At 44.6% G+C, this 14,114-nt stretch overlaps 1 protein-coding gene across 3 annotated transcripts in view; it reads right to left on the bottom strand.

Annotated features, from left to right (window-relative positions):
• C9H6orf52 (chromosome 9 C6orf52 homolog) overlaps positions 1-13,637 on the bottom strand; it is a 50,316-nt gene extending 36,679 nt beyond the window's left edge. For 2 of the 3 annotated variants that reach the window (XR_008557108.1, XR_008557107.1), the window contains exons 1-2: positions 13,435-13,637; positions 754-799 (exon numbers count right to left, since the gene is read on the bottom strand). Coding sequence is in view for 1 of the 3 variants with exons in the window: in XM_008146119.3 (XP_008144341.2) it covers positions 754-799; positions 4,773-4,950; positions 5,181-5,251 (295 nt within the window). In the remaining 2 variants the exon portion in view is untranslated. Of the gene's footprint in view, positions 1-753; positions 800-4,772; positions 4,951-5,180; positions 5,252-13,434 lie in introns of those variants that run through there. The other variant, XM_008146119.3, reaches the window with a different exon arrangement.
• Positions 13,638-14,114: the final 477 nt, after the last annotated feature.

Genomic DNA, 14,114 nt, shown 5'->3' with positions numbered 1-14,114 from the left:
ACTAGAACTGCCCCTAGTTTTCTTTTAAACATCAATTTCATTCCATTTACTAGTAAACACTGAACACCAACTAACATGCAGACTTTGTGTTGGTTCCTGGGACTACAAAGATGGATGCTCCCAGATTTGAGAAGAGACCAGATGGACATGTGATAAGACAGACATTTGATAAGGAAACAGGCAAAAGTGTTCTCTGCATTTTGTTTCTATTCCTCTTTTCCATAGCTTAAAATAAATAAAAGAAGCCAAATGTTTTCTTTTTCCCCCGAATAAGACACATTCAGAAACAGGGTTCTTCTCTGGGCAGATACACTTTGCTCTTTTCAAAACAGATCAAGAACTACATGAAAAAACACCTGACTCTACAGAGGGAGCCTGCTGGGTCCTCCAGGAACCAATAACCCTAAGGGGAGCCAGGAAGCCAAGGTCACAGCAAGTGCCTCATGCTTTTCTCCTTAAAAATCTAAATTAAAGCATAATTAATCCCCAAGTGTAAACTTATGGAGGAAACAAGGTCTTAAAATCAACTTATCATCTTATTTTTTGGAAATGCCCCCATTTCCCAGTCCTTCAGAAAGACCCAGAGAGGAGGTTTCACTAAAGCTGTTCCCACAGAGGCAATTTCCAAAAAGTAGATGAATTGTTAAAGAAAATGGCTTAGACAACCTATGCTGGTATTTTCCAGTAGGACCTTTCCGTTCCTAGCCATTGTTAGTTTTGTTTTTAAGTACTGCAACACAAGGTTTATGTTACCTTCTAGTAGGTTTTCATCTTGGTTTCCCGCCAGAGCTGTGGTTTCCTACAATGAAAATCAGTATTTTAAGAAAAAAATAATTTCATTTAAAGGTTTACTATCACACAGGCTTTCTTAGAAAAATCTAGCTCTCACAAATAATATCTAAAACACTAAACTCTCTTTAGGTTAAATTTATTTTTGAACTTTGATTAGAAGACTCTTTAAATGATATATTACAATTATGAAGTGAGTGAACTATATCAACAGAAGAAAACCCACAAAAAAGGAGCTAGCCCAACTAAGGCCTCCGGCCTCTCTGAAGCTTCTGAGAACTGGCATCCTAGGGCCTGCGATAAGCGTCCGACACCAGGAATGTTGGTGCCCAGACGCCATAGTGCCTGTATTAGAAGCCCAACTCTCTACCTGGAGCTCAGCCCTTCTTTCCAGATGACAATCTGCAAAGTCTCCACATCCCCCACCACGGCCTTCTAATCACACCACCAACTCCATGGCTCAGCCAAGGATGGGGAAGTAGGTGCTTAAGGAAATGCAGAGGGTACAGAAAAACAAACCAATCAACCATCCCCTTACATACTGAGAGAAGTAAATTCCAGAAGTATTCCCCAAATAAATCTTGGCTGGTTAACCCAGACAGTTTGCTCTACTGGGGCATAAGTTCCTATGACTCCTCTTTTAAGCACCTGTTGGAAACCTGTTTTTGTTAAGGATGTACAGCTGTTCCAAGCAATCAGCCCATCCAGGAAGGCGGAGTTAGCTGGAGGCACTAATGACTTTAATTAAGCCTCCCCTGCTAATGAGGACATATTGCATTGAAAGCCAAAGATCCACTACCTCTTCTCTCCAATCTGCAAGTATGCCTCCCTTTTGGTCTGAAATAGATCCTGATTTGCAAAATAAATTATATGGTTACCATAAAATTTAATCACACCACTAATGTATTTTTTTTTCCCATTTAGAAATGACTAAGAAGCCAGAATCTGTGCTTAAATGAGGCTTTCTTTCTTCCTTTCTTTTTTTGTGTGTGTGTTTTTATAATCCTTACCTGAAGATATTTTTTTACATTGATTTCTAGAGAGAGTGGAAGGTGGGGAGGAGGGGAGAGAAACACTGACATGAGAGAGACACATTGATTGGTTGCCTCTTGCACAATCCCCTACGAGGGCTGGGGAACATGCAACCAAGGTATGTGCCCTTGACCCTTCGGTCTGCGGGCTGACATTCTAACCACTGAGCCAAACTGGCCCGAACGATGAGACCCTTTAATACAATGTCCAAGTAACCTCACATTTCCTCCTTTTCAATGTGTCCTCTGGTAAATGTGGATCCTAAATCAGGAGGGTGTAGGGAGCAGGAGCTGTCTGGAGACAGAGCATTACCGAATGAGGTTCACCTGGAGAGTGTATGCTGCTGGCTGTCCTTAAAGAAGGGCACATCTATAAATGGTTTTCCTCTGTTAGAGGTAGTTTGGGCAAGTTGTGCTGATGGACACCCCAAGACCTGAGAATCATTTTGAAGACATCCAGTTCCTGTAATCTTAAGCAGGACACAATGCCAAAATGGAGAGGCTGAACCCTTCATTTGGGGAGACAAGGGCTAGGGCTTCGGGTGTGGCACACCTTATTAGAGAAGACTCAGTGAAGATGTGTGAGTGAAAGACTCACTGGAGAACCTTACAGTCTTGAGTTTTGCTGACCAAAACTCCCACCAAGTTTCCTAACCGGGAACTCCCACCAAGAGAGCAGGCAGGTGGCACAAGTATGGTAACCACAGCCATTAAAGAGAACGTATATATAACTCTTGAAGGAAAAACTGCATGTGATAATAAAAATTTGACTAGAGAATGAAACATTGAAAAATCAAAATGTGTCAACACAAATGGGGAGAAGAAAGAAGGGAAGGGGTGGCAAGGAGAGAAAAAAAGTGTTAATTTCTTATTTATTCATGAGTGGAGAGATAAAGAAATAGTTTCATTTCTGGAGTTGGTAATATACTCAAACTGATACTTCTCTATTTAAAGATCTAAAGGTAGTCACTAGAAGTCAGATAGACCATCTCTCTCTCAAAAAAAGAAAAAAAGAAAAGAGGGTAAAAGAAAAAAATGTGCTAAAACCTCAGGCAATGTAGCAAGATTTTTAAAAAATATATAATACTAGAGGCCCGTTGCATGATGTTCGGTACTGGAGGGAGAGGGGGGAAGGGGTGGCCCTCAGCCTGGCCTGCGCCTTCTTGCGGTCCGGGACCTCTTGGGGGATGTCCGCCTGCCGGCAGTCAGACATCCCCCAGGGGTCCTTAGTGCTGCCATGGAGGCAGGAGACGGAGAGGCTCCCACCACCTCTGCTGTGCTCGCCAGCCAAGAGCCCGGCTCAGGGCTTCTGGCTGAGCAGCACTCGCCCTGTGGGAGCACACTGACCACCAGGGGCAGCTCCTGCATTGAGCGCCTGCCCCCTGGTGGTCAGTGCGCATCATAGCAACTGGTAGAACAGCCTTTGGGTTGATTTGCATATTACCCTTTTATTATATAGGAGGAGGATGAAGCATCTGATAAAAGGGTACAACCCAGGTTGGGTTTAAAAGAAAAAAATAGTGAGAAGTCTAACAAGATATTTTCTCTAAGAGGCACACCTAAAACAGACTTGCAAAACTGAAAATGAAAATTTGGGCAAAAAAATTGCCAAGCGAACAAGTTTTAAAAACAGGGCTTAGCTGTTCAATTCAACTCTGCTGTTAAGGCCAAGGCCATCACAAAAAGTGACACTGTGCACATCAGGAAATAAACTAGGGAGAAAAACCTGTGACACTTTGACTGCAAAGGGCTAATTTCCCTAATATGTAAATACCTTACACAGTCAACAAAAAGGGGCACAACACAACAGAAGAAAGGTAGGCAAAAAACGTCAACTAAGTCAGAAACAGATACCAATAAACACCTGAAAAAATATTTGCCCTCAAAAATAGACAAAAGCCTTCCTCACTTGTCCAATTGGCTAATCACACAGAAAAACAAAAACAAAACAGAAGCAAGCACACCTACAAACTATAGTGGAAAGCGCAAACTCAGGCAGGATTTTGGTAAGTTGCTGTTTAAATTTTTAAATGATACATCCTTTAATCCAGATCTTCCACTTCCAGAATTTGTTCTTAGCCAAAAAATAACAACACTCAAATGCCTGAATGTGGGAAACCGTGAGAGGCAATCAGGTGTACTCACCCCCCTTTTCAGGTACCGTTGAACTGCAGTGCCGGCAGGCTCCGGCACCTGAAGATAAATAAGTAAAAGGAAGTTTGTTAAGGCACTGAGAACATTTAAAATGTTAGTCAATAGGGGTGAGCTAAACTCACAGCACATTCAAATGGGCAGCTTTAAAGAAAGCTCTCCAGATGCAATCTATAAGCAGAAGCAAGCAAGAAGCAAACAAGCATACACCACACAGTCCATTCCTGCCCAAGGCGCTCCCAACTCCCCACACAGAAACAAAGCCCTAGCACACTGAGTTAACAAGAGGACAGGGGAAAAGTCTAGAGGACAAGATCAGCTTCAACAGCGTTTTCTTGGAAGTGGGGAGGGGAAGGGGAAGTGGGAGTGGGGGGAGGCTTTCAGAAATAGGTTACTTTGAGTTACTTGATTAATCAAAATATTAAAGTATCTTTTTAAAAGTGTGTTAATGTTTACTGCTGTATCAAAACAATACAAAAAAACAAACCTACCTCCTGTCCTATGTTAAGTGTTTAAGAGTAAAATCTATTGAAAGATAATAATCTAAAATTTAGTAACAAGAAATTAGGCAGAGGACTCCATCAGCCTATTATTTTGTTTTTGGAAGAGAGTGAGGACTTACATCGTTTGCAAGTCAAAATTTCTGGGGTCATCAGTTGTTGCTCTCAGGTATTAAAATAGGGAGCAAAAAAGCCACCGCTGTGGGAAACTGAATGGCGGGATGTGGAGGTGTGAAGACAGGAAAAAGATGTTTCACGTTGGGCACACCAACCGACACAGGATTCATTCAGAGAGCGATACCTCGGGTGTAATGGGAGTTCCAGCCAGGTGTCCAGAGGTCCCACACGCAGAAAGGGGGTGCCCATTTCCATCCACTGCAGGACCACAGCTGTAGCCAGAAAGAAGACAACAGCTGTGCTGTTGCTCCTGCCCGTTGCCAAAGGGGTCCCTCGGGTGGAACTGGAACTTAGGGTTCACCCTAATAGTAAGTAGAGGGGAGACAACCGGAATGGCATCACCAACCAAGGCAGAGTCGTCCAAAAGCACGGAGCTTTCTCCTTTCCCAAAAGTTACAAGTATGACTTCTGCTTTAAGTGTTTAAGCACACCAATTTTCAAAGCAATCGTTTGTAAATTGCCCCCAAAATATGTACGAAATAGAACCCTAAACAACCTTCATTTTCACTCAGAGTAGGAAAAAACACCTCACCTTGGCCAGTACCAGTAATAATTATTTTGTTGAGCTCTGTCAAAACCTGCAAAACTCTTCTGTCCAGCCATTTATCCAGAAACTTGATCATAAGAGACAACGAATCCAGAGTTTTTTACTTCTGAGTCAAAAATTCCAGCTCCTGAGCTAAAACCTCTCAACGGGACAAACAACTCTCACAACTGCCTTAATACCTGCTAGGCAATTAACTGCTTGATTTGCAAGACACCGGGGTTAAAGTCACCTGAAGGCACTCAGCAACCATTCAGCTGGCTTTGAGCCTCCAGCCCCTCTCGCAACTGTCAGGCCTGGGGAAGTTGCCCAGGGCGACAGAGAGGGAGTGTGTGTGGGGCAACTGTGCCAGACACTCTGGTCTCCACCCCACCTGCTATGTAAGAGTCGCTTTTAGTAATCAAAACGTTTAAGACAAGTACAATTTGATGTTCTCTTCTGAGTTATCTGCAAATAGAACCAGCACCTAGTGGACATTTTTCCTGCAGGTTGAAATCATCCCAACCAGCTGGGGGGAAGCACTGGTACATCTCACTCACACACACACACACACACACACACACACACACTACCTTAATTCGAGTGCAGGAAAAAAAAATTCAAGTGCAGGGAAATCTGTGGTTCGGTGTATTTTTTTAAAGCATAATAAAGCTCCCCAAATTTTAATGCACATTCGCACTACCTGGGCTTGTTGTTTAAAACGTAGGTTCTGATTCAATAGACTTGGAGTGGAGCCTCAGATTCCGCCCCGTCTAGCCAGCTCCGTGTACTTTAAGTAGCAAGGCTACACAAAGTGTCAAAATTTAAGAAGATAACTTGTGAGTCTAAGAAGGAACAGTTGGGGCCTAGTGGGAGTGGCTCCCTTGGTTGAGCACTGTCCTGTGCACGGAAAGGTGGCTGGTTTGATTCCAGGTCAGGGCACATACATGGGTTGCAGGGTTGATCCCCAGGTCGGGGCAACTGATATGTTTTTCTCTCTTTCTTTCTCTCTTCTCTCTTCTCTCCTCCCCCCTCCCTCTCTCTCTCTCTCTCTCTCTCTCTCTCTCCCCTCTTTCCCTTCCTCTCTCTAAGCATGTTCTCTGATGCCCTCGGGTGAGGATTAAAAACAAAACAAAACACATACTATGCTCTCAATAAACATTAACTATAATTACTATTTTAAAAAGAAACAGGGTTTGGCAATTTCCCTGAAGCTTTTTAATAACTAACACGCTCATTAATTAATATTCCACTATTAATGAACTATTCCACTATTCGAGTGCTTGATGTATTCTATATGTATCTGTCTATATGTACCTGTAATGAGAAAAATAATAATATGATTAAATTAAATCTTTCACCCATTATTTACTGAGCCCCTACAAGGCAGGTGGGTGATTGGCACTGGTGATATAGTGGAACTTATACTCTAGTGGATTTCCCGTGTCTTCAAGGGAGAGGTCATTGATTAGCTGCTGTGGCACACATTGCTAAGTGCCACTCAATATTGATTCCTTTCATTTTCTTCCTTAATAACAGAACCCTGACTTAATCTGGGGGCAGCAACAGGCCTCCCTACAAGACTACATTTCCTGGCTCTCCCCTTGCAGGGAGATGTGGCCAGGTGGCCAGAGGCTGGCTAATAAGATGTAAATAAGAACCATTATTAGGGGATTGAGGAAAGCTGTGTAGACAAAGGGAGCTTGCTTAGCTGGAAGGCCTCCTGTTCCTCCACCCTTTCCCCAAACCTAGTGCTGAGATTACAGATATGATGGCTGGAGCCACAATAACTGTGCACCTATCTTGGCCAAGGGGATGATATCAAGGAATAAGTCACACAAATACAGGATTGGAAATAAAGAACAGGTTTGGGTCCCAATGACTATGGACTGACCCGCTATGCAAGCCCTAGATTGGCCTACCTCCAGATTTCTTTTAAGAAATAAATGTCTTGTTTAAGCCACTATTGTTTTAAGTTATATGAAGTTAAACACAATTCTTAATTACTACAACAGCTTAGACATCAAATAAAACATCAGTTCGGGATTTTCTTTTTGTAAAAACTTTAATACCGGGTTTTTTCCCCTCTATTTTGGGACTTTTTTTTTTTTTTTTTTTTTTTTTTTGGTAAAAAGAAAATCAGAATTTTGGCTATGAGGGTAAGAAAGACCACTGTAGCTGTGAAGGAGTTTGGGAGTTGAACATTGATAATAAGGTAGTAAGGAGGCTAAACATGGGAGAGGCCAATGTAGCATGTTAAAACCACCTGGGAAGATGGCAGGAGTGATGCACAGAGCACCTGGAGCAAGGCTGCAGAGATGAAGATAGACATTCCAGGGTTTTGTTGATGACAGTGACAAGGACGAGTTCCTTTTCTGGACCTATTTCAGCATTTATGACCTTAGACTCCATTAGTGTATTATAACCTCAATTAGGCCCTAATCTTTTCTTTAAAAAAAAATATATAAATATATATATATAAATATATAAATATATATATATAATTGATTTCAGAGAGAGAGAAAGGGAGAGGGAGAGAGAGATAGAAACATCAAGCCCACAACCGGGGCATGTGCCCTGACCGGGAATCAAATAGTGATCTCCTGGTTCATAGGTCGACACTTAACCACTGAGCCACACTGGCCAGGCCACAAATATTGTTTTACTTTTTAGGCATGTGGCCTGCTGGCCGTGAGTCTGACATGCTTGTTCTAAAAGCCTCAAGTGCAAACTTCTCATATTTCACTTGGGTTAGTCCCATGAAGCAGGTGAAGCAAATTTATATCAGGGTAGACCCGTGGTCGGCAAACTGCGGCTCGCGAGCCACATGCGGCTCTTTGGACCCTTGAGTGTGGCTCTTCCACAAAATACCACGGCCTGGGCGAGTCTATTTTGAAGAAGTGGCGTTAGAAGAAGTTTAAGTTTAAAAAATATGGCTCTCAAAAGAAATTTTAATCGTTGTACTGTTGATATTTGCCTCTGTTGACTGATGAGTTTGCCGACCACTGATACAGACTATTGGCCAGTGTCCAGGTGAAACAGCCCACTCAGCTTCCCTCAGCTTTATGTGCAAAAACCAGTCTTCTGGGAATACAAGTACATGCAACCGCTGTAGTCCTAAAATTTAACAGACTTGCTACCTGTTACACTGAGAAAGGAGGATAATTGGTCAGGAATATTAGACACATGATATTTCTAACAGGGCTGATTTTTCTCCACTGTCTCCTTCTTTTAGCCAGTATATCCCCTTTGTCACTACCCCTAGCACCCCGAAAAGAAAAACTGGCTGTTTTTTCTTTAGCAAAACAAAGCAAGGCGCTCAATAAATATCTATTGAAAGAATGAATAAATAGAAGCATTGCTTAAATGTGAAAAGTTTTCAATTTAATTTAAAAGCAAAACTAAAAATCCTGTTTTAGTGTTAATTAACTCTGAACAGTTGGTTGTTTCTTAGCAACTGTAGTTTTTACAAGCATGAGGTTAAATGGCTTCTTGTATCCTGTGTTTGGAAAAGAGAACAGGAGGTTTTGCAAGAAGTATGTTCTGTTTGAATCCAGTTGAACAGGTATGTAATTTTGTAGTTTTTCTTTAGACCAGGGGTGAGGAACATCTGGCCGGTTATATAAGGCCCATGAAATCATTTGGTCTGGCTCTGCCAAGGCATTAGGGGTGAGTTAATGAAATGTTTGACCAAATATAACCGGCCAATTTTTAAGTTGATAACTTTGTATGGCCCTCGAATGATGTTATAAATATCCAAATGGCCCCTGGCAGAAAAAATGTTCCCACCTCTTCACTAAAAACCACTGTTCTTCTCTTAAAGAGAATGCCCAAGCCCAAGGAAACAGAAAAAGCAGCGGCGGCACTAGGTCTCCTGTTACTTAGCTGTGTGGTTTGAAGAGTTCCCTTTCTGGACCTATTTCAGCATTTATGACCTTCGACTCCATTAATGTATTATAACCTCAAGTAGGCCCTAATCTTTTAAAAAATGTAACAAAATTTTATAAATGCTCTCCTCCAAAAATGTACACACACAATTTTGCATATAATTTCAGGAATTCAAAACCTCCAAACCAATCTATGAACTCCCTAGTATTAACATCTGAACTAGATGCTAAGATCATCCGAGCTCTCTAACTGGTTCCACTAATTTCTAACAGTAAAAAAAAGAAGAAAAAATAAGTAAACCACTTTGAGTTATGTTTATGTTGCTTACACTACGGTTTTCATTCTAGAACCAACTATATTCTAAAGAATTGAAGCAAAATACTTTTTCAAGTTACAAGGTTCTTCTCTAAAATGTGTCAGAACAGAGAACCCAGAAATTGGCCCAAGCCATTATGCTCAATTAATATTTGATAAAGGAGGCAAGAGCATAAAATGGATTAAAAAAAAACCCTGTGGTACATTTACATGATGAAATACTATGCAGCTGTAAAAAAGGATCTCTTACCCTTGGAGAAAGCATGGAGAGACCAAGAGAGTATTATACTAAGTGAAATAAATCAGTCAGAGAAAGACAAGTACCATGTGATCTCACTCAAATGTGGCATCTAATGAACAAAATAAACTAACAAAATAGATCCAGAGACATGGAATCATGCAACAGACTGAGGATCTTCAGAGGGAGAGGGGGAAAGGGCGAGGGAAGAGATCAACTAAAGAACTTACATGCATATTAGTGGCCTGGTGCACAAAATTCGTGCAGGGGGGGGGTGTCCCTTAGCCCGCCTGTACCCTCTCCAATCTGGGACCCCTTAAAGGATGTCCTACTGCCGGTTTACAGGGATCGGGCCTAAACCGGCAGTCGGACATCCCTCTCACAATCTGGGACTGCTGGCTCCTAACCACTCACCTGCCTGCCTGCCTGATTGCCCCTAACCACTCTGCCTGCCAGCCTGCTTGCCCCCAACTGTCCCCCCTGCCGGCCTGCTCGCCCCCACCTGCGCCCCCTGCTGGCCTGCTCACTCCCACCTGCCCTCCCCACAGGCCTGCTCACCCCAAACTGCCCTCCCCTGCTGTCCTGATCACCCCCAACTGACTCCCACTGACAGCCTGCTTGCCCTCAACTGGCCCCCCTGCTGGTCTGCTCACTCCCAACTGCCCCCCCCCCCGCTCACTTCCTCCTGCTCACTCCAGCTCCATGGCCGCCACCATCTTTGTTGAGTTAATTTGCATACTCACTCCTGATTGGCTGGTGGGCGTAGTGGAGGGATGGTCAATTTGCATGTTTCTCTTTTATTAGTGTAGACTAGAGGCCCAGTGCATGATTAAATCATGCACGTGTAGGGTCCCCTACACGCTTTTGCTTTTGATCACGGGGGAGCTGGGTGCCTGTCCGCTGGTGCATCAGGCCTTTCAGAAGCCTCCGGCACAGCAGAGGCTTCTGAAAGGCCTGGTGCCTGAGCAGACAGGCACCCAGCTCCCACGCTTTCACTTTCGATCGCTGGTGCACCAGGCCTTTCAGAAGCCTCCGAAGCGCATGGTGCTGGAGTGGACAGGCACCCAGTCCCCCGCTTTTGATGGTCCGCAGCGGGACATGAGCTCGCTGCCCCAGAGGCCCCTTCTGTGCTGCAGCACAGCCATGGCGCAGATGCTGAGCTCGCGCCGCCGCTGGCGACGCGAGCTCAGCATCCCGCCGGCCCAATCAGCCACCCCGGCCACCCCGAGTCCCGCCCCCCCGCGCCTCCTGGCCAATCGTGGGCATAGCGAAGGTACAGTCAATTTGCATATTTCTCTTTTATTAGGTAGGATATGCATAACCCATGGACAGAGACAACAGTGGGATGAAGGCCTGGGAAGGGGGACATCTATAATACTTTCAACAATAAAGATAAAAAAATAAGTAAATAAATACAGACTTTCTTCAAGTTCCTAAAATCCTACCTAATAAAAAGGTAATATGCAAATTGCATCACTCCGCTACGCCCACGATTGGGCCGGCTGGAGGCGCAGGGAGCGGGACTCAGGGTGGCCGATTGGCTGGCGGTAGGAGCGGGGGGCAGGGACTCGCGAGTCCCCGACCCTCACCCCCACCCCTCCCACCCCCGCTCCTCCCGCCGGGCACTGCGGAAGGACCCATGGGGCCGGCGGAAGACGCTGGTGGCGGAACTCGGGGTGGCCGATTGTGTGGCTGCCAGCACCAGTTTTCCTCTGGCCACTCGCCGATTGGAGCGCCTCCCGATCGGAGTTCCTCTCGGGATAGCCGATGGCGCTGGCGGGAGGCACTCTGATAGGTGGGTGGCCAGAGGAAAACTGCTGCTGGCGGAAAACTGGTGCCGGCAGCCAGGTGAAGGAAGTCTATTGCACGAAACTTCATGCAACGGGCTTCTAGTAATAAAATAAAATGTGTCAAATACTTAAGCAGGTAAAAGTATGACAATCTGGTAACAGATGCTGAATATAGCAATTATCCTGTTATTGTGATGTTAAAATAAATTTAAAAATATATTTTTTAATTGATTTTTTAGAGAGAAACACTGAAGTGAGAAACATCTATCGGTTGACTCCCGTGGGCACCCCAACAGGGACCAAAGCCACAACCTGCGTATGTGCCCCAACCAGGAATCAAACCAGCAACCTTTTGGTGCATGGGCTGACACTCAACCAACTGAGTCACACCAGCCATGGCTAAAATTAATTTTATAAAATATTAAATAGATACTAATTTTTTTCTTTTTAAAATATATTTTTATTGATTTCAGAGAGGAAGGGAGATAGAAACATAAATGATAAGAAACATTAATTGGCTGCATCCTGCACGCCCCATACTGGGGATAGAGCCCACAACATGGGCATGGGTCCTTGACCAGAATCAAACCAGAGACCCTCCAGTCCGCAGGCTGAAGCTCTATCCACTGAGCCCAACCGGCCAGGACAATGAGTACTAATTCTTTTTTTTTTAAATATTTTTTATTGATTTTTTACAGAGAGGAAGGGAGAGAGATAGAGAGTCAGAAACATCGATGTGAGAGAAACATCGATCAGCTGCCTCCTGCACAGATGTGCCCGCAACCAAGGTACATGCCCTTGACCGGAATCGAACCCGGGACCTTCCAGTCCGCAGGCTGAGGCTCTATCCACTGAGCCCAACCGGCCAGGACAATGAGTACTAATTCTTAAACAGCAGTTGAGATTTCCCTGGGGTACTGAGGCATTCCAGAAGCAACAGGATATACAAAGCACAGAATTTTCAAACAGTTTTATTCAAACATTTTTTTTTCTTCTTGGATGAGAAAATACTACTTTCACATTAAAATAAACAGATATGTCATGGAGTAAAATGCAAAAAGACAGATTTTTTAAGATAAAATATGAGACTTCAAAGTAATGTCCTACTTACTCATTCTTTCCCTTTTTAATTTTTTACCTATTGATTTTTTAAAGAGAGGAAGGGAGTGAGAAACATTAATTTGTTGTTTCACTTATTTATGCATTCTTTGGTTGATTCTTGTATATGCCCTAACTGGGGATCGAACCATAACCTTGGCCTATAGGTAGGACGCTCTAACCAACTGAGCTATCTGGCCAGGATCCTGCTTATTCCTTCTTTGTCCCATGCCCAGGGGACACCCATTCAAGCAATTTACACTCCTCTGACCTTAGTGGTTCTTGGGAGGTAATACTCAAGAAACAGTAAATAGAAAGTAACTGAAATAGTAAAATAAATTCTGGCTTTTTGTAACATAAAAAGGTAACTAACACAACGCAAAGAAGTTACTACAAAGCAGTAAATGACTACGCTGGTTTCCCAGAGACTGAGAATTAATTGACAGCATTTTTCAGTACCTGGGGTCTGTTTACATGGGGAGTCGCTCAAGTGCACAGAAGACAAGGCCTTCCTTGCGCTACAATGACAACCACAGCGGCCCAAGTGAAGGCATTTCTACAAGACCAAACATCCATGAAAACAAGCCCAAGTTAAATACCAATATGTACGGACAACTCAGAACACCAGAGAGCATGTTCTTGGAAACAGAAGGGTGCGCTACAGAAGCAGCACTAAATGGGGTTTGAAGAATCGACCATCTACCTCCTGCTGGTCAAATCCAGGTGCTATGACGTTTGTGAGACGAATGACACTCCAAGGTTTACTCTATTGGAGGTCTGTGCAACGCTGTAATTTCTAACACACCCCTGAAACTCCACACCTCACGAAGATTTCAAATGTAAATGAAGGTCATCTTCCTTTTATGGATGTCTGGCTTTGCACCGAACCTGCGGAGGTGGTGGAACTTGGAGATTTTACTTCTGGATCGCTCACCAAGGATGGCTGCGCCTTTCTTCCTCAGTCTGTCTTCACACTTTCAGGCCCAGCGTCCTGCTCCCTCCCCAGGATGTGCCACAAAGCTGGCCCCCTGCAGTCCCGGGGGAGGAGAGGTGTGCAGGGCGGGGCTACCTGGCCGGAAGGCGGGGAGCGGATTTTCTGGGCCCAGACTCTCCCGCCTGCTCCGTTAACCGCGAGCCCCAAATCCCACCTCCTCTTTGCCCGACTATGAGAAAATGTGAGGGAAAAAAAGGCTCGTTCCAGTGCTTCCTGCACAAAAAGGAAACCTACTACCGCGTCGGTCACAGCGCGCCACAGAGGAGCGCCACACACCAACAGCACCTCATCGCCAGAGGTCCCGCCCAGGTCGGAAGCTGGCCCGCCCCTTCCTTAGACGTCCCGGAAGTAAGGGGCTTCCGCCAAGGATGTCCCGCCCACCCCCCTAGGACGGCCTACTTCACAGCTCCCTAGAATATGCCTGCTTACCCCGATTTTTTCCTCATAGCAATGAGAACATCTTCATGTGGCGTTCTTCCTTATTCTTCGCTTGTACGTCCCGCAGGTTAGGTGCGAAGCCAAACGGCGAGCGCTGAAACCGGTTCACGGATGCAGGCGCTTTGGCAGCCCTGCGGCCTTGACGTCATGTGCGCGCCGACAGCGGAAGGACCCCTTCCCCC

The sequence above is a fragment of the Eptesicus fuscus genome, chromosome 9 (genome assembly GCF_027574615.1).
Source record: "Eptesicus fuscus isolate TK198812 chromosome 9, DD_ASM_mEF_20220401, whole genome shotgun sequence".
Classification (NCBI taxonomy): domain Eukaryota; kingdom Metazoa; phylum Chordata; class Mammalia; order Chiroptera; family Vespertilionidae; genus Eptesicus; species Eptesicus fuscus.
Note: the sequence above shows the minus strand (reverse complement) of the source record. Positions and strands in the feature narration are given on the sequence as shown.